General features: G+C 44.1%; 1 protein-coding gene across 1 annotated transcript; it reads left to right on the forward strand.

The window, feature by feature from the left end:
• The first annotated feature begins 9,564 nt into the window (after nt 1-9,564).
• Nucleotides 9,565-20,460, forward strand: HRH4 (histamine receptor H4). Its single transcript, XM_034762788.1, has 3 exons — nt 9,565-10,152; nt 16,560-16,726; nt 18,926-20,460. Exons 1-3 carry the CDS (start codon nt 9,915-9,917, stop codon nt 19,745-19,747), a joined length of 1,227 nt encoding a protein of 408 aa, XP_034618679.1. The 5' UTR covers nt 9,565-9,914; the 3' UTR covers nt 19,748-20,460.
• The last annotated feature ends 357 nt before the right edge of the window (nt 20,461-20,817 follow it).

Raw genomic sequence — 20,817 nt, forward strand, 5'->3', positions numbered from 1 at the left:
TTTGTTTCTTCTGCAAGAATGTTATCTGCTGGCGAACTATCTCTTCTGGACTGATAAGATAAGAGAAGTTATATCCTCTTTTTTAAAAAGTATTTTTCTAATTTAAAGCTGCCTTTGATTGAGAACAAAGTTTTGCAACATAGCATGAGAGTAGATTTTTGTTCCAAACATTGTGAGAAATGCTCCAATGTATCTTACAGACAAAGAACTTGTGTTCCCTGTGATACTTTGGACTGCTGACAGACCTTCAAGGGGATTGGGCTCAATCATTTGATTGCATACAACTGTCTCTTCATTGTCCTTTAAAGCATAGAAGGGCAGCCTAGGTCAGATGTCAAAAGGTTTAGGATTGATGTAGATATCAAGACAAGTGAGATGTTTATTGAAATCTGACAGTGAAGATGTGCATGGTGTTCAATGATACTCTGCTGGAGTACAAGTTATGTAACTCTGAGAACGTGCTGTTAAATGTGCTAGTAAATTCTAGATGGATGTCAGTTTTGTTCTGATCAATAAATTATAGGGAACCTTTCTAGCTTTAATCTCTCTAGCCGTGATAGTCTGTTAGTTTTTACAGCTCTGATGCAATCCAACTTCTTGTGATTTTGAGATATGGCTATGGGCAATAAAAGGCAAAGTTGTCGTCTGCAGTATGTGCCCATTCAGAGATGTACAGGGGAGTAAGACACACCCTGTCTCTCTTCTGTGTGAGATAAGGATATCTCAGGGAACAGCAACCTCTGCAAGGCTGATTTCTCCCCATCCCATGCAGATTGGCAGGGAATGGATGAAGATTTCACCCTACTCTTTCCATGCCAGTTTAGCTGTGCCAGCCAGCATGTGGGGAAACAATCTGGGTCAGGGATAGGGTCAGCACAGTGTAATCTCCCACCATGGAGCACGGGACGAAAAAGGCAGTATGTTGAGACGGAGTCAAAATTTGGTCCCTGGTCTGCCCCTTAAGTCATCAGGGCTTTTGGCAAAGACACAATCTAGTCCAAAATAAATGGACGTTCCTATATTTCACCTTAATAGTGAACCATTTTATTATCTTAATTAGGTGAATTTCAGTATCCTAAAGTAATAGCCCAAAACATTGCAGTAGTATTACTTACTATTGCAAGCTGTAGTGCTTTGGAACTTGCATGCAAAATATTACAGTATTTTCGTAAGGGTTTGGATGGATGCATTTAAAAATTAACAAAACAAAATTTAAATGCAGCACAATGCTCCCCATCTGAACACAATGATGCTTCATTTACTATGGGATCACCTAGATTTAAACAAATCTTGTAGGACTTTAACTGGAAAATAGGATCAAACAAGAAGAAATGTGCAAAAGTCATTCTAATTCCTTTGCATTAAAACCCATTATCCAAATATATTTTATACTTTCTAATAAAATATAATGGTGCTTTTAAATAAGCAAAGAAACTAAATGCTGTTAAATGTCCCCTACCACTGTAATTCAGATACCAAATTATGGAGTAAATACATATTTCATCCAATAAATGTGAAAGGATTTTCCAGCAGGCTGGAAAAATTGAGTGATCTGTTTATCAGAAGAAAATTCAGAGAGAGAAATTAATATGGCATTAATCCCTACTTAAGTCATTAAATACAGCCGCCTTCTCCATATGCCCATAAAAGGGTGCAAACAGCAGTTGGAGAACAGAGGGGGAGAAGGGTGCTTTAATATGTTTTTATTATTTTGATTGCAATGACTTTGCTGTATTGGAAGCAAATCAGACTGCACCTGAAACCCAATGACCACTCTAGGACCCCGAAGTGCCTAGAAACAGTATTTGCATTCCTTTTTCTAGGTGTTTAAATTGAAAATTTAAATGCTTTCATTCTGCCAACAGCCCCTCTGATAAGGATTTTTAAATAAACAAACAAACAAACCCAACGTTGTTAGAAAAGACTTTTCTATCAAAGTGCTGGGTTCTCCATGAGCCAAGGTGAATTCAAAAGGAATGACTGAGAGCTAGTTCCTGCTAGTCTTATAAACGGCCAGATGGTTTGCAGGATGCACTTTGATTACCCTCAGTGCAAAGTTATTTAGGTTGAAGGGGAAAAAAAGCATAAAACATTTAATTCAACACTCCTACCATGTACTCAGAATTTTTCAGTACATAAATCTAAAAAGGATTAGTTTGTTCTTAAACCATTTTTATATTTTACAGGGGATAAAATCATTTTATTATCCCAACATAGCAATTTTAAATTTTGAATTGTAGTAATAGTTTGGTCTTGTAGTGTCTTAATACTTTGAAAAGGCGTTCAGTGCAGTTCTGTTACCTATTACTGTACAGTTTTATGTTTGCAGTTCATACTTCTGGGGGAATTCTACACCAAAAAATTAAAAATTCTGCACACTATTTTAAAATTCTGTAAAATTCTGCATATTTTATTTGTCAAAACACCACAATATAATCACACCAGTTTTGGTTATTTTGGTAATTCATTTCAGAATACCTGTCAGCAAGTATGTCTGTAATTATATAGACAACAAAAAAAGATTCAGGAAATATTTTTTGACAAATAGATTCCTTAGTAGGCATATTAATACAGAACTTTGAGTAATAATTCATTTAAACTACAATATAGAAATGTATTTCCTGCAGTGCAAAGGTTTGGGGGAATCAGGGCTGATGGAGTCGCTGAGGAAGAGGGAAGTAATTGCTGGGAAGAAGCCTTGGAGTGAACCTGCAGGGTCGTTGGATGTGGGTGGGAGAAGTATGGAACAGTTTTTTGGGGGAGGAGGAAGGGATTATTAGGGAGTTGCGGAGCCTCCCCCATGCAGGCCCTGGCTAATCCTAGCCTATCATTCAGTCAGACACATCTGCCCTGTCCCCATGTGGCCCTGCACCGATATTCAGCCCGCACCCCTGTCTGTCACTGCTATAGCCATTCTGAGCCCCAGTCTGCATCCTGCCGCAGCAGCCCAATGTGCCCCACGCTGTCTGTCCCCACCTTATCCCATGCCTCCTCACCTGGCCCCATCAGCAAGGCACTTTGAGGAACTCAGCCTCTTCTCCTGCCACTTCCCTCTCTGCAGCTGGCTGCTCCCTACCGGGAGTGGCTTCCCTCTTTTCTGGCACCACAGTAGCCCTGGTGAGTGAAAAAATTCTGCAGGGGATATGAATTCTGTGCGTGTGCAGTGGTGCAGAATTCCCCCAAGGAATAATTTCACTAAGAATGCCTATAAGGAAAAAATATACATAACTGACTGTGCTCCCTTGAGCATATTAGATTTTCACACCTACTATCTAGCATGTTGAATTGAATGAAAGTTACTCTTTTTATAGAATTGTCACTAAATAGAATTGTTACTTTTATAGAATTTTCACACAATATCCTGCTGGAAGCACATGTTCAGCCATCTATTAGGTACCAGTTAGCTCCCTTAGAAATTCTCCTAGTTATTTACAATTTTATTTAATTCTAAGCTTTCAAGTATAGTTAGTAATTGTCTAGCTACTAATTTTCTCTCCCAGTTTCATCATAGTTACAATGCTGCAGCAGAACTCTTCTAATAACTAATGGGATGGATCCCTGGTTAAATTGTGACTACATTAGGAACATTTTTGAAACATTTCTCTGTGTTGCTAACAGTATTGGGAGCCCTAGTATAGACAGCCTGTTGCTCCCAATACCTTTTCCAGCACTCTGCTGATCCATCTGATGGCTGCTTATTGGCCTATGTGAAATAAGTTTGTGAGCTTGGTCTATTTATCATACCACTAAAACCTGTATGATAATTGGCACAAACTAGCTTCCTTATAGCCATGGATTTGAGGTACCATACACACTGAACTACATTCTCCCTCCTAAAATTGGTATTCAGGACCCAAGACCCTGCTTCATTTCTAATAATACTAGAGATATTCAAATTAACAGGTCCAGATTCTCATATTGTGTAAACTGCTTAGCATAGTGTTCCATTGATAGGTCTTGTTGCAAGATTGGGGTCTTTATACAATTTCCTTTCAACCTGCAGCAAACTCTTCCATAAGGGCATTACTAGAAATGAAGAAGTTATTGTCTCCTACTTTTAGATTGTAAACTCTTTTGGGGCAGAAACCATCCGTGTTTGTATAGCACCTAGCACAATGGGTTGTTGGGCCATGACTGCGAGGCTCCGTGATAATATAAATAATAGCTATGAAGCTAATACAGTAACTCCTCACTTAACATTGTCCTGGTTAACGTTGTTCCGTTGCTGATCAATTAGAGAACATGCTCGTTTAAAGTTGCGCAATGCTCCCTTATAACATGGTTTGGCAGCCGCCTGCTTTGTCCACTGTGTGCAGAAAGAGCAGCCGGTTGGAGCTAGCTGGTGGGGGCTTGGAACCAGGGTGGACCAGCAGCTCCCCGTTCCCCTAAGTTCCCTGTGCGGCAGCCACCCAGCAGGCTATCAATTGCCAGCAGTTCAGCTGTCCCACCCCACACTGCTGTGTGCTGCTCCTGCCCTCTGCCTTGGAGCAGCTCCCAGGAGCCTCCTGCTTGCTGTGCGGGAGGAGGGGGAAGAAGAGGGGTGTTCAGGAGAAAGGGAGCTTGCTAGCAGCAGCTGCTGTTTCAACTTGTTGATCTACTTAAAAGGGCAATGTACATAGAGTGGTGTCAGCGTGCTTAAAGGGGCAATGCGCATCTCACACACGCAGTGTGTGTGTGTCTGTCTCGCTCTCTCACACACACACACACACACATGCACGGTGTGTGTCTCAGTCTCTATCTGCCATGCTGTCTCCCCTCCCTCCATTCGAGCTGCCTTGTAGAGTGTGATGCTATATTAATAACAATGTGTTAACCCTTGAGGGCTCAGCCAAGTGCTAGTTCATCATATCCCACCCTCTTCCACCCTCTGACTTCACCACCTCAACCAAGCTTCACAATCATGTACCAGGGCCGGATTTAGGAAATGCAGGGCCCAATTCGAACATTTTCGGCGGGGCCCCGGCAGGGCTGGCTGTGGGCAGGGGGTGCCGGGCTGGCTGCAGACGGGCTGGCTGCAGGTAGGGCAGGGGGTGTGGGGCTGGCTGGAGACGGGGCTGGTGCAGGCAGGGCAGGGGGTGCAGGGCTGGAGGCAGGGCAGGGGGTGCAGCAGGGGCTGGCTGCGGGTAGAGTGCAGGGCTGGCTGGAGACGGGCTGGCTGCGGGCAGGGCAGGGGGTGTGGGGCTGGTGCGGGCAGGGGGTCGGGGGTGCAGTAGAGGCAGCTGGAGCCCCGGCCCCTTAAATAGCCCCCAGAGCCCCCGCTACCCCAGGGTTCTGGGGGCTATTTAAAGGGCCCGGGGCTCCCCTGCTTCTACTGCCCCGGCCCTTTAAATAGCCTTGGGAGCCCTGGGGAAGCAGTGGGGCTCCAGCGGCTATTTAAAGGACCGGAGCGGCAGAAGCAACGGGAGCCCCAGACTTTTTAAATAGCCCGCAGAGCCCCACAGCCCTACCCCAGGGCTCCAGCAGTGGGGCTCTGGTGGCAATTTAAAGGGCCTGGGGCTCCAGCGCGGGGCCCTCTTAGGCGCGGGGCCCAATTCAGGGGAATTGGTTGAATCGGCCTAAAGCCAGCCCTGATGTGTACAATATTAAATTGTTTGTTTAAAACTCATACTGTGTATATGTGTGTGTGTATCTATCTATATATAGTCTTTTGTCTGGCCAAAAAAATTTCCCTGGAACCTAACCCCACTTCCCCATTTACATTAATTCTTATGGGGAAATTGGATTTGCTTAACATCATTTCACTTAAAGTTGCATTTTTCAGGAACATAACTACAACAGTAAGTGAGGAGTTATTGTAATGTTTTTGCCTTTAAAGACTGATCTAAAAAGGAAGCAGTTAGAAGGCAGAACTAGCTCTGTATTTGGTACTTTTCTGTCCTATTAAGCATTGCTTGAGTCTTATAATCGTCAAACATCCAACAAAAAGATATTTCCAAACTCCTGACAAAGTTAACCTGGGTGTCTAAGTTAATGGATTTCTTTGCTAATGTACGCATAAAAGGAAGAAAAATTCTAGTGGTAAGCGGGTCTCTTACATTTTCACATGTCTAAATGAAAGCTGTCATTTCTATTACTATATATGGAAATAGTGGGATGCTATTCCTTTTCATTTTCAACCAGATAATCCCATGTTGAATTAGATCCAGTTAGCTTAGTTTAGATCAAACTTCAGTATATGGTAGCAAGGTGAAGAAAACAGTTTGCAGCACTGCTTAGCAGTTGTTAAGATCTGTGGTTTGCACAATGATGCTTGGAAATGAGATAATGCTCAAAGCAGAAGTGAGTATCGTATATAGTTTACATTCTGATATTACTTACATAGTGTGCAGATTTTGTATGAATAATAATGTTTTGCATGTCTATAGTGCAGGGGTGGGCAAACTTTTTGGCCTGAGGGCCACATCTGGGTGGGGAAATTGCATGCAGGGCCATGAATGTAGGGCTGGGGCAGGGGGTTGGGGTACGGGAGGAGGTGTGGGAGGGGGTGCAGTGTGCAGGAAGGGGCTCAGAGGAAGGGGTAGGTGCAGAGGAGGGGTACGGGGTATATGAGTGGGCTCAGGGAAGGGGTTGGGGTGCGAGGGGGGCTCAGGGCAGGGATGCAGGGAGGAGTGTGGGAGGGGGCTCAAGGCAAGGAGTTGGGGTGCAGCTGGGGTGCGAGGCACAGCAGGGGGCTCAGGGCAGAGGGTTGGGGTGCGGCAGGGGCTCAGGGCAGGGGTCAGGGTGCAGCAGGGGTGCGAGGCACAGCAGGGGGATCAAGGCAGGGGGTTGGGGTGCGGCAGGGGGCTCGGTGCAGGAGGGGTGCGGCAGGGGATTGGGGTGCGGGGTGCAGGAGGGGTTCGGGGTGCAGGCTCCAGCCTGGCACCACTTACCTGGAGTGGCTCCTGGGTGGCAGCGGTGCGCAGCGGGGCTAGGGCAGGCTTCCAGAAGTGGCCGGTACCACGTCCCTGTGGACGGGGGGGAGGAGGCAGAGGGCTCCATGCGCTGCCCTTGCTTGCAGGTACCTCCCCTGAAGCTCCCATTGGCCATGGTTCCCCGTTCCCGGAGCCCTCTGTCCCCCCTCCCCCAGGGCCTGCAGGGCCTGCAGCCTGCAGGATGCAGTGCTGGCCACTTCAGGGAGTGGCGCAGGGCCTGTGGCACCACGGGGCTGGCAGACCCGCGGGCCAGATCCAAACTCCTGACGGGCCAGATCTGGCCCGCAGGCCATAGTTTGCCAACCCTGCTATAGTGCCTCCTATACAATGATTATCTGAAAGCATTTTGCAAGCAATAATGAATTTACTCCAACACCCTATAGAGTAAATCTTTGTATTCCCATTTTGAAGATGGGTCACTAGAGTCAAAGCTTGAGATCAGCATTTGCAAACTTGGGTACTTAAAGTTAGACCCTATAAACCATTTTTAAGCTTCTGAATAAAAGTGGCTTGATTTTTCAGAGTTGTTTCACAGCTTCTAATGAGTGGCTTATGCACAAATAAAAATAGAATCTGTGCACACAATTGGCACTCCATTTCTATCACCAGCCCTACGAAGTCATGGCCCCATTGAAGCCAAAAGCAAAGCTCTCACTGACTTCAACAGGGCCAGGATTTCTCCCCTGTTTTTAGGAAGTTAGCTTCTGATCCTAGTTCACGGAAGTCAATGCCTGTCAGTGGGTGCAGGATTAGACCCGTATTGGTTAACATCAGTCCAAGAGATCTCAGATATAATTTTGCTGTATATGAGCTTTGAACAATAGAGACTGCATAAACAGGAAAATATTAAAAAAAAAAAAATTCTGATCTCCACGACATGGACAACATCATTTTATATGGTTGTACATCATCAAGCAAATGGGACCTCAGTCCTACAGCAATAGAAATAATAATTTGTTGTTGCTAAATAAATACTGAAGAAATTCGAAATTAAACCTATTTTTCTTCCCTAGAATTAAGTCCCTCCAAATACATGTAAATGGGAAACAAATTCCAGAGAAAATCTGGTGCACACACTATGCTAAACATCAAAAATTCTTGTGTATAATAAGAGTGAGCAAGAAAGCAATTTTTCGAGACAGCTTTTCTGACCTCCATTGATAAGGATCAGCCTGAAGGAAACACAGTGTGACACTCTGTACCTCGAGGGAACACCCAGCACCCCCATGTTCATCCTTGTAATATGATTGCGTGGTATCCAATGCAAAGTCTGTCATGTTGGGTGTCTTTGGAAGGCTCATAATGCACTGAACATTGTTGTTATAGTGATGTTATAGTGATTGTTGTTATAATAATGTTATAGGTTGCATAAGCATCAACTTCCCCTCTGCCTGGTGGGTGCTCAATACCCCCCACACCCCTGGCCCTGCCTCTTCCCGTCCCTGCATTGCCCTCACCCCACCCCCATTCCACCCCCTTCCTCCAAGTCCCCGTCCCTGCCCTGCCTCTTCTCCGCCTCCTCCCCCGAGCGAACCACGTCCCCGCTCCTCCCCTTCCCTCCCAGAAAGTCCTAAGCACCACCAAACAGCTGTTAGGCAGCAGGGGGGCGGGAAGTGCTGGGAGGGAGAGGGCGGAGCAGGGATGCGGCACGCTGGGAGGGGAGGAAAAGGAGAATAGGAGTGGGGAGCTTGGTTGCCGGTGGGTGCAGTGCACCCGCTAATTTTTCCCTGTTGGTGCTCCAGCCCCGGAGCACCCACAGAGTCAGCACCTATGATAGGTTGTAATTTCATGTATATGGTTATGAGGCTGAAAATGTGTCCTCATGTTTTAAAACAAGACCAGGAAAAACTCTCCAAGAGCAGAGTGGCAGTTCACACCTCATCAGGGCATGTATGGGACAAACTCAGCCCACCTCACAGGAACAAAGGACACTGGCCTAGGCAGCAACAAAGGATCTCTTGAACTCTCAAGTGAGTCACCCCCTTTCCTTTGGTCAGTTTGGGACTACGATGAGGTAATGCTCACCTGACCCTGAAGGGGGGCGCAAAGGCAAGAGGGAAGAAAGAACATGATAAAAGGGAGAGATACTTGCCATGCTCTTCCTCTCTCTTCCACCTCCATCCACAGACACCACCACCAAGCGAATGAAGCACTGATCAAAGGGGAGAGCCCGGCTGAAGGGCAACCAGACAGCCTGTGGTGAGAAGCATCTAAGTTTGTAAGGGCATTGAAAGTGTTAAAATCAGCTTACAATGTGTTTTGCTTTTATTTCATTTGACCAAATCTGACTTATGCTTTGATTTATAATAACTTAAAATCTATCTTTATAGTTAATAAATCTGTTTATTCTACCTGAAGCAGTGCGTTTGGTTTGAAGCGTGTCAGAGACTCCCCTTGAGATAACAAGCCTGGTACATATCAATTTCTTTGTTAAATTGATGAACTCATATAAGCTTGCAGCATCCAGCGGGCATAACTGGGCACTGCAAGATGGAGGTTCCTAGGGTTGTGTCTGGGACCAGAGATATTGACTAGTGTCATTCGGTTGCAAGTAGCTGGGAGCAGCTTACATGCCAAAGGCTGTCTGTGAACAGCCCAGGAGTGGGGGTTCTCACAGCAGAGCAGGGTAAGGCTGGCTCCCAGAGTCAAGGACTGGAGTGACCTACCAGATCACCAGTCCACACAACACCAGAGGGGAACGTCACACAGTCACTGCATTTTAAAACTAGCATTTGAAAACTCTACTTCCTGTTTACTGGTGATACTTCTGCAGATTCATTTTTCAGGATATTTCAGCTATATGGACTATGCTTTTGAAAACAAGGAAGCTGTGCAAAATCTAGATTTACCAAGCATCAGAATCTTGCAATCATTTTTTTTTTTACTTTATGAAATCATTTTGGATGCTCATTATTTGCTTTTCAGTATCCAGTATCTTAATTTTTAATCTTCATTAACAGAAACAGTTACTGTATTGTTTCTTCAGAAAAGAGCCTGAAGTAGATGGACAATATGTATAACAAATGTGCTACAGATCGAAACATGACTTCATCCACATCGGACGTGGGTTCAAAATTTTCATTGGTTGCAATGGTATTTCTGGGAATTCTTATGGGTTTGATAGCTCTTATTACAGTGCTTGGAAATGGCTTGGTCATCCTGGCTTTTTTGGTGAACAAAGATCTTCGGCATCGGAGTAATTATTTATTTCTTAATCTTGCTATTTCAGACTTTTTAGTGGGTAAGTTACGATAATGAAGCAAATGTAATATTCATTTTATAGTTTATGGCAAAGAAAGATTTATTTCATTATGTTGTTTCTCTTAAGCAAATTTCCTGAACATATACCTAAGATCAGATAATGGGGTGGAAGCTGCATAAAGTACTTTAGCAGGCTATTAGTTCTCAGAAATATATTAGAAAGAGAAACCGATCTTTTAGCAATGTGAAAGTTGTTTGGTCCAGAAAAGAGAGCAACTATTCTATGTAGAATGGATGTGAAACCATTGCTGCCTAGGGGTTATTGTTTGTAACTGGTTTTAATTAACCCTCACACATCTTTAAAACTTGGAATTTTTGCTTTTCATCATAGATTGTCAGATGGAGCACAGTATATGTTAACCAGTAGATCTTGTATATATTGCAAATTCCATTCAGTTTTTCTGTATTTGGTTGAAATTAACTAGTAGCCAAAAGTTTAAGAATTACAAGTTATTTTTTCCAGGAGTACATATGCTGCATCATTCCATTTACTGAGTCAGCCAACTGACTAGCGCTAGGCAGTTTTTGCAAGTATTCTACTGTTCATCTCTGTATCTGGCTGCAGGCTTAAGGACATATGAAAAGAATAAATAATCAATTATTAATCATTTCAGCGGGTTGATGCCACACACACACACACACATGCACCTTTTAAAAACTATGCTTGAAATAAATTAAAATTGATTGTTGGAATCCAAATTATTCCACTATAGCATTTAAACAAATATGTAGAAGAGCTATCATTGATAGAAGAGAATTAAATCATTGTAAACGCAGAACAATAGTTTTTAACAAGAGTTAATATTTCAAGAATGTTAAATATTTTTTGAAGGCACAACTGAATTTTCTGTAATTAACATATTTACATCCTGCTTATTTTACTTAAGCAATAACACAAGATCAGCAATGAAGTTCTGGGTGATTGTTGTATGCCTCAGGTGGTATTCAGAGGCATGAGGCTGAAGACCTAGGGCTACAGCCACAAAAAGGATATAAGCTCCTCGCTGCAATGCCTGTCTTTAGGTGTCCTGCTGCCCACTGGATCCTCAACCCCGAGTTAGGTGTCTCGGCTCCCTATACAATGCACGGGGTGAGATGGGTGCCTAGGAATGGGATTCTCAGAAGCCAGCATGCTGAGCAAGAAACCTTAAGCTAATGAGGAGTGAAATGCTGAAGAGAGGTGTATGCTTTAAATTCCATCCCTCAAAGGGAATTAGGCACCTAAGCCTGGATCAGAGGCAGGCACCTAACTCCACTTGAGATTCACAGCTGTGAACCCCTCCTGGAGTTAGGCACCTAAACCAGGTCAGAGATTGAGAGAAACCTATCTCAGAATGCTCTATAGCCCAGTGATTAGGGCACAGAGGTATGAAACTGAGGTTCAAGTCCTTGCTCTGAATCAGGCAGAGTAAGGATCTGAGTTGCAGTCTCCCGTATCCCATGAGTGCTCTAACCACTGGCCTATTGTGTATAATTGAGGGTGATAGTTCCTCCTCTGTTTTGGACAGGGCCTGATGCAGTAGGCTTGCTTGTAGGCAGCCTCTCACAATGCCTACTGGATCAGGCCCCATAGGTGAGGTAGGCAGGGGAATGCAGTTTCAGGATCCCAAAGTGGCTTAGGTGTGAGCTGGGCATCAGAACTTAGGTAGCTTTGCACATGCGTACCAAGAAATGTAGGTGCCATGGGGACTTTGCTCATGGAAACTTAGGCACCTCAGGAATTTAGGCACCTAAAATCCCTTTGTGGATCTAGACCAGGGGTTGGCAAACTTTTTGGCCGAGGGCCACATCTGGGTATGAAAATTGTATTGCAGGCCATGAATGCTCACGAAATTGGGGTTGGGGTGCAGGAGGGGGTGAGGGCTCTAGCTGTGGGTGCGGGCTCTGTGGTGGGGCCAGAAATGAGGAGTTCAGGGTACGGGAGGGGGCTCTGGGCTGGGGTAGGGGGCTGGGGTGTGGGAGCGAGATCAGGGTTGGGGAAGGGGTGGAGGCTCTGGGCTTACCACAAGCAGCTCCTGGAAGCAGCAGCATGTCCTCCCTCTGGCCAATGGGAGCTGCGGGGGTGGTGCTTGGGGCGGTGGCAGTGCGCGGAGCCCCTGGCTCCCCCTAAACATAGGACCCGGAGGGGGACATGCTGCTGCTTCCAGGAGCCTTGGCACGCGTGCGTGGAGCGGCCTCCAACCCCGGTCCCCGGCTGGAGCGTGGGAGCAGGGCAAGCCCCAGACCCTGTTCCCCAGCAGGAGATAGAGGGCAGGATTAAACTGGCTGGAGGGTTGGATGTGGCCCCCGGGCCATAGTTTGCACACCCCTGATCTAGACCCTAGTGCTCTAGTGTACTGTACTGATAAGTAAAGGAGCCCTAGGAATGCACAGTGTCATATTGCTGTAATACATTTTAAAAGGAACTAGTCTTTGCTCCTCAGAACATAACAGCATTAATGGGGATAATTTAAATGTTAGATTTATGACATACACAATATATACTCCTATAATATGCACTGTTTGGGAAGGGGTGCATTTTCAGTGCTGGGAATTAGCTGAAGTGCTCCCATTAATGGGGTTCTGGTTCTGGTCCCACCCAGACTTCAGGGCCTGGAGCTATCAGGCTGGGAATGCTGTAGAGATTGTGTACTCAATCCACTGAAGAGCAGGGAACACTTCTCAGCTTTCAACAGTAACCCCACTGGCCATATAAGAAGCAGTGTTTATGGACTCCAAAGGAATGGTGGCTGAGATGGCAGGTTTCAGAGATAAGAATGGGAGCATGCTCATAAATTGCTCCTAAGTATTTCAGAGGGATTTAATGAGGCTTTATGCTGAGCCTCTGCCAGGAGTGAATTTCATCCCCCAAAGAATAATATAGGAGCAGTTCATGCTGTACAATTTGGCAGTGCTAATATTTGAACTACGTATTACAAACAGTATACAAATTATATGAACTATATATGTCAAAATGTGTTGCCAACATTATCCATGCACAGAATAGAGATTGATGCTAACAGACAGTCATTATTAATGTAAATTAATCAAATGGTTCTGCATGCAAATTATAGAAGTTGACATGTACCAGCTGGATATTTATTAAGAGAGACTGTAAGGACCTTAATGTGAGTTGTGTGCAACTCACTGTTTCCAACAGTATTACCATGATCTTGTATAGTAGCATGTGCTATTTCAAGGCAACTTATTTAATTTACTATGTGGTGGTAGCATCCTACCGAAATGTTATCCTTCAGGAATGTGACACACTGACAGGTATTGCAGCAAATTTATATGAGTTGCAGAGGAACCATATTAATAAATGACTTTGCAAGCATTGTCCAGTGGGATCACCACACGCACTGAAATATAGTTATAGGGCAGGAGGCAGAGTCAAAATATTTCTTTTTCAATTAATTAGAAAGCCCCCTAATTTTTAAAAAAGTAGAAACCTAATGTTAGGTTCCTAAATCCATACAGCCACCTAAACAATTGGCCTACTTTTCAAAAGTGCTGAGCACCCAGCAGCTCCTACTTAGGTGAATGCTATTTTACGTGAATAGGTGTATATATCTGTAGGGTGATCTTAATGGGATTCATGTGGCCATTCAGCTCTTTTGAAACTCAGACCACTTATGATCATGCCTAAATATGATGTAGCAGCTTAGCTGTACAGTAACTCCTCGCTTAACGTTGTAGCTATGTTCCTTAAAAATGCAACTTTAAGCGAAACGATGTTGAGCAAATCCAATTTCCCCATAAGAATTAATGTAAATAGGAGGGGTTAGGTTCCAGGGAAAGTTTTTTCACCAGACAAAAGACTACACACACACACACACACAGTATAAGTTTTAAACAAACAATTTAATACTGTACACAGCAATGATGATTGTGAAGCTTGGTGAGGTGGTGGAGTCAGAGGGTAGGATATTTCCCAGGGAATGCCTTGCTGCTAAATGATGAACTAGCACTCGGCTGAGCCCTCAAGGGTTAACACATTGTTGTTAATGTAGCCTCACACTCTACCAGGCAGCACAAATGAAGGGACTGGAGAAAGCATGGCAGACAGAGACACACACAATGTGGGTGGGAAGAGAGAGAGAGAGAGAGAGAGATGCACATTAACCCTTTAAGTACCCTGACACCACTCTAAGTACATTGCCTTTTTAAGTAAATCAGCAAGTTGAGACAGCAGCTGCTGCTAGCAAGCTCCCTCCATCCTGAGCCCTGTTATGTCCCCCCTTTCTCTATGGAGATGGGGTAAGTGGGGTGCAGGAGCAGGGGGGGTGAGGACACCCTGACATTAGCACCCCTCTTTCCCCACCCCTGCACAGCAGAAGGCTCCCGGCAGCAGCTCCAAGGCAGAGGGTAGGAGCAGCACATTGCAGTGAGGGGAGGGACAGCTGAACTGCCGGCAATTGATAGCCTGCTGGGCGGCTGCTGCACAGGGAACTTAGGGGAGTGGGAAGCTGATGGGGGGCTGCCTGTCCACCCTGGTTCCAAGCCCCCACCAGCTAGCTCCAATGGGCTGCTCTTTCTGCAAGCAGTGGACAAAGCAGGCGGCTGCCAAACAATGTTATAAGGAGCATTGCGCAACTTTAAACGAGCATGTTCCCTAATTGATCAGCAATGAAACAACATTAACCGGGATGACTTTAAGTGAGGAGTTACTGTAGCTCCCATTTTTGAAACTTTTGGTTTAGGAGATTAGAGAGGGCACCATATTTTGAGTTGTCATAAATGTCCTGATGGGGCACCTTGATTTTCAGCCCGTTCCCAAGATAGCCCTTTCTGCAGACCAGTGCTTTCCATTTTCCAGTGCAATGCAGAGTCATTAGTTCACTGAACCAGGAGAAGGAGAACCTCCTACTGAGCCATCTATACCACTCCAAGCAGTGTCCAATGCATGTTCTGAATATGTAGCACCTCTTTTCATCAGAGTATTTAAGTCATTCCACTTTAGCCTTTAAAACCTTAGGTACCAGTCCCGCCTCCTTTACCGATGGCATTCCATCTAATTCTGGGACTGGCATAGAGGTGAAACCAAGAGTGTCCATGTTGATATCCAGGGCATTGGACTCCACATTGACCACCCTCCCATCTGTATTTGCTGTTCCATAGCTCAGGCCTTCTGCACAGACATGTTCTTCTCAGTGGTTGACAGTTTTTTCAGAGACTTTTGTTTCTAGGTTTAAGCAGAGAGCTCCAAGTCCCCTCAGGCTGCCTTAATGTTTCCTACTTTCCTTTCAAATTTCCTGTGGGCCTGAAATCTTCTGAGTCAGTAAGAAGTGTTAGAAACAGACAACTCACATCTTGTCCATCCTGTTTGCTAACTAAGGATGCGAGATTGCAAGTGAGGACACCATTTTCAAACTTATATGTGTAAAGATAGGTTCTTAACTCCATATTGAGACATCTAAATAAAAGTAACCTGATTTTTCAGAGGTCCTAAGCATCATCTAATCCCATTGAAGATGATGAGAAGTACAGGTGTTCATCATCTTTGAAAAGCAGACTTAAGTGCCTACATGTGGTTTTAGGAACCTAAATTTAGGTTCAGCATGGGTGTTGAGATTGCTTCATGTGTGTTCCAGTCTAATACCTTATCAGCTCAATGCCAAAAAGGGGATTATGATCAGTGGAAAATGCTAGTCTGAGTATGTATAGGAAACTATAAAATCTTTTTATCTTTTGTTGTTGGCTCCGTTCACTGTTCCCAGCCAATGAGAGCTGCGGGAAGTGATGGGCCACAGGGATGTGCTGGCTGCCGCTTCCCGGAGCTCCCATTAAATGGGATCGGTGAACCACGGCCACTGGGAGCTGCGGGGGGCCGTGCCTGTGGATGGTCAATGTCAGCACAATGTCTCGCGGCCCGCGATCAGATTACCCTGATGGTCTGTATGTGGCCTGTGGGCCTCAGGTTGCCCACCACTGGCTAGCTACTCTTTCCTTTAAGTTGTGATCAAAGTCTGGAAAATACTAATAATAAGTGCTATATTATGCCTGCCAGAGCATTAACAGTGCATAAAAACATTGTGGAGATCAAGTATAAGGAACCCATTAACTAATTTCATGAGAATACAAGAACTTCAATCTGTAAATTCCAATCTGCGGTTTTTTTAATTGGGTACCACAAAAATTGTTCTGTGTTCTTGTCAGTACACCTCTACCCCGATATAACGCGACCTGATATAACACGAATTTGGATATAATGCGGTAAAGCAGTGCTCCAGGGGGGCGGGGCTGCGCACTCCGGTGGATCAAAGCAAGTTCGATATAACGCGGTTTCACCTATAACACGGAAAGATTTTTTGGCTTCCGAGGACAGCGTTATATCGAGGTAGAGGTGTACCATCTGCAGTCCTGACTATAACAACTTGATTGTTTATTTATGATTTTTCTCTATAGGTGCATTCTGTATCCCCCTGTATATCCCTTACATCCTGAAAGACAAGTGGATGTTTGGAAGACCTCTCTGCAAACTCTGGCTAGTTGTAGACTATCTTATGTGCACAGCTTCAGCCTTTAGCATCGTCCTTATCAGCTATGATCGGTTCCTGTCAGTTACTAAAGCTGTGAGTAGAACATTCATAGTTAGCTTTGCATGTCTCATGATGTTTAGATGTAATTGTGTATTTATGATAATACTTAACACTTATATAACACTTTTCATCCATAGATTGGAAGGTACTTTACAAAGGTGGATAAGCATTATCCAACAAAGAATTTAAGTGACTCATCTAAAGTCAATTAGTCAATGGCAGAATTGGAAATAGATTTCCAGACTCCCAGGCCAGTGACTTTGGCTAATCTAAATTATAGGTGGCACACGTAATAATGCCTATAGTTAAGGTTGCCTGACATTATAAGATCCTATTTTCATGTAACTTATAACTTTGCCAAACTTTTGCCATCCAGGCTGAAGTTTTCTGTGTTGGCTGTCTTCCTCAGGGTGAATTTTTTTGCTGATGTTGAAAGTTTCAGCTAACAGTTCAGTCATTTCTCAGAATAAGGATAGGGATAATACTTTGTTTTGACAATGATAAAATTTTTTTTGAGTGTTTCGTTCAGAAGCTCTAGCTCCTCCGTTCATTGGAGCAGAGACTTGGAATTTGGTATGACGGTTGCCCTACTTTCAGGAGCGTGTTTTTTTGCTATTCCTGTGAAAATTGGTCCAACTTAAGAGCCTCTGAAAATCTGTTTGCACAGGCTCGGTAGAGAATTGTTAGTTTGGCAACTGAATTCTCTGACAATTCCATCTACAGTGAACATCTTGCAGGGGTGGAGCAGGTCTTTTACTGCAATTGCTGCATATGGACGCTGGGAGTAGGCCTGCCCAGAACCAAAGGCCCACACCCTCTGCCAAGAGGGAGGATTGGAAGGTGTGTAGTGAATGGGGCAGGTGATGGCAGGAATAGAAAGGAGGGTCTCCCAGTTAAGGCAGTTGAATGCTGTCCTGGGAACGTGGATTCTATCCCTGCCTCTGCCACAGAGCTCATATGTGATACTAGGCAAGTCACTTACACCAGACTTTTCACAGGTGGTCACTTAACTGTGTATTCTTCACTGTCTGTGTCCCAAACTGAGACACCTGGGATCTGATTTGCAGAGTCCTGAGCACTCACAGCTATAGCTGAAGTCAATGGGAGCTGTACTTTGAACAAACAAAGTATTATAAAATGGACGGTTCTCTGAAAAAAAAAAAATCAGTCCATAGGCACTTTGGACTGTGCACCCAAAATTGGATACTTTTGCCATTGTCTCTGTGCCTCAGCTCCCCATCTGTAAAATCGGAATAATAATAATACCGTCTCACTTCCCAGGTGAAGCACTCAGCTATTATAGTGATTAGCACCACAGACAAGCCCATAAGGAAATTACTAATTCTGTCTTCAGAGCAGGGTTTGAATAGTGTGCAGTAAATACGGCCTGGGGCCAGTCACTGAAAAATGAGGAAAAAAAATCCCCCAAAATATTGAAAGCTGCTCATTCAGGAAGTATCATACATCCTGTGCACTGAGTGAGTTGGGGTTCTGTGGAAAAAATAGTGTGAGATAATGTTATTAAAGACTATGTCATAATGCTTACACACAAGGGATCTGAATTGAGGTTGCACTGGCAACTTTTTTTGCTGCTGGATACTTAAAAAAAATAAAATGTGGTAAGGCATAAAAATCTAAACAACTAAAGGAATCTGAGCGGCCATTTAAATGATAAAGAAAGTACCATAACACAACATCTAAATGATTGAATTTCCTTCCTTTAAGAAATATAAGGAGATCTGGGTGGGGGGGGGGGGGATAAATTTTATTCTATGGCAAAGAAAAACAAATATTCACATTTAGATACTATCTAGTGCTTGGAAGCCGTCATGGTTACTTTTCTATTACAGTGGGAGTAACCCTCCACCCCCAACTCTTAGTTCACCTCTGAGATTCAATGTTTTCATGAATCAGAAGCTGACTCCTTGTTATTTCCTTATTGTAGTGGTGATGCCATCAAACCATTTCTATTACTCATTCATTCATTCCAGTGGATGGTGTATCCATCTCAAATTTCCCACCAAATCTCAAGCATACAGTAGGCTATAGTGCTTGAGCCCAAGATTAATAAAGTTTTTCAGGGCTTTATATAAACACAGATGTTCCGGACATCTGGAGACCTACAGTACAAATATTATTCTTAATTTCCCAAAGTTTTTACAAAGTACTTATACTAGTTATAAAAAGAACACAATGTGTGACTGACATGGGGTCTTTTAATTTTACTTCTAGGTGACATATAGGATTCAACAGGGAATGATGTCAAAGACTATTGTTAAGATGGTGGCAGTCTGGGTCTTTGCATTCTTAATCTATGGCCCTGCAATCCTCATTTGGGAACAGGTGGTCGGCAACAGCATCATACCCGATGGAAAATGCGATGCTGAATTCTACTACAACTGGTACTTTCTCCTGTGTGCCTCAACCTTTGAGTTCTTCACACCTTGTATCTCTGTGGCCTATTTCAACATGCGCATCTACTGGGATATACAAAAACGCAAGAGAAACAGGCTCCTGAGCACAGTCAGCATCAGCAAACAGGTGTCTGTACCTCCAACAGGAAAGAATGTCTTGATGGCTGACCATTGTTCTTTGAAGGAAGAAGCTTCTTTTCCTGATTCAGAAACAGAGGACAGTCTTTCTACTACTTCCAGGACACAGGGGCAGTCACAGGTGACTGACAGTTCACATCGGTCCAGAGGCTATTCCATAACCCCTGACAATGATCAGTCAGTAGCCCTCAAAGTGAATACCAGGTCAAAATTGAACAGGGACAAAAAAATTGCTAAGTCACTTGCCATAATTGTCTGTGTCTTTGCCATTTGCTGGGCACCATATTCATTACTTATGATAATTCGTGGAGCCTGCTGTGGAGAGTGTATCAACGAAATCTTGTATGATATAACATTTTGGCTTTTGTGGCTTAATTCCTCTGTAAATCCTTTCCTCTACCCTCTCTGCCATGTTAGGTTTCGGAAGGCTTTCATGAAAATATTGTGCCCAAAAAGGTTTGTGCCACCAGCCCAGTCAGAGTCTTCTTTGAGAGCCAACTAAAAGACTTACAACAGAAGCTCCTCCACCTTATTTTAGTTTAGCTTGTTCTGATCTCATTTTCAATAATATAGTAGATATGTTTGTTTCATAGATGGCATTAGTCAAGGATGCAATATGTAAATTTGCCAATAGTTTGATAATTTTCAGTGCATTAGTTTTCTTTTCTCTTAATAGTATCATGTTAAATTCAACAGCAACTTTTGCCTGATTGTGCACTATTCCTTTAATTTATGAATTTTATTCACAGAGCAGGATCCCTTTCTTTTATTAATACCGTTTATTTAAAATTGGGACAACACAAGGCATATATTTTCAAAGGCTGCTACAGAAGTGTCCCTGGGAAAGAGACTGTGGAAGCAAAATTAAAGCAGGGCAAATGTTTTAGTCAGGTTTAAGGATAGAGTGAAGTATAATCCTAACCCTAATAACGCAAGAGTTGTAAGAGATGCTGCTTCACGCCTCACTTGTCGCCTGGCTTTAGTTGATAAGAATGGAATGCTGATTTAAGGAGAAACCTTGAGACAAAGTAGTGTCTGGAGGGAGTTTGTATAAACAAAGGATAACCATTAGCCGATTGATGTATGCAAGGGGAAGGTATAAATGCTTGTCTTATGCTGCTTGTAGAGTGAAGATCTGCCTAAGGTCAGGGAGGCCCCCACTCCGACCTCAGGCTTCCATTGCAATTGCTCGCAATAAACTGTTTCTGACTTGTTGCTAACAAATGCAGAGTGAGGACTGGTTTTCTTCCACTATTTGGTGCCATGACTTGGATACAGCGGCAATCACTACGGAGCGTTCCCCTTTGAACCCCAAGGCACCAGACAAGAGGCACGCTCGGCAGGGGGTTCCGGCGGTGCAGCGCTTGGCTGGGGGGAGGGAGGGGCGCTCGGTGGGACGGCGCTTTTTTTTGCTGCTTGGGGCAGCAAAAAAGTTAGAGCCAGCCCTGTCCATGAGTCTCAAGTGCGGAGTCTAAAGGACTCCCAGGAAAAGTTAAAAATCCAAGTGCAGGATTTAAAAACTAAATGCAAGACAACCGGATGTCCCTTTACCCAAACTACCTCATCAACTCC

The sequence above is a fragment of the Trachemys scripta genome, chromosome 2 (assembly GCF_013100865.1).
Source record: "Trachemys scripta elegans isolate TJP31775 chromosome 2, CAS_Tse_1.0, whole genome shotgun sequence".
Lineage (NCBI taxonomy): Eukaryota > Metazoa > Chordata > Testudines > Emydidae > Trachemys > Trachemys scripta.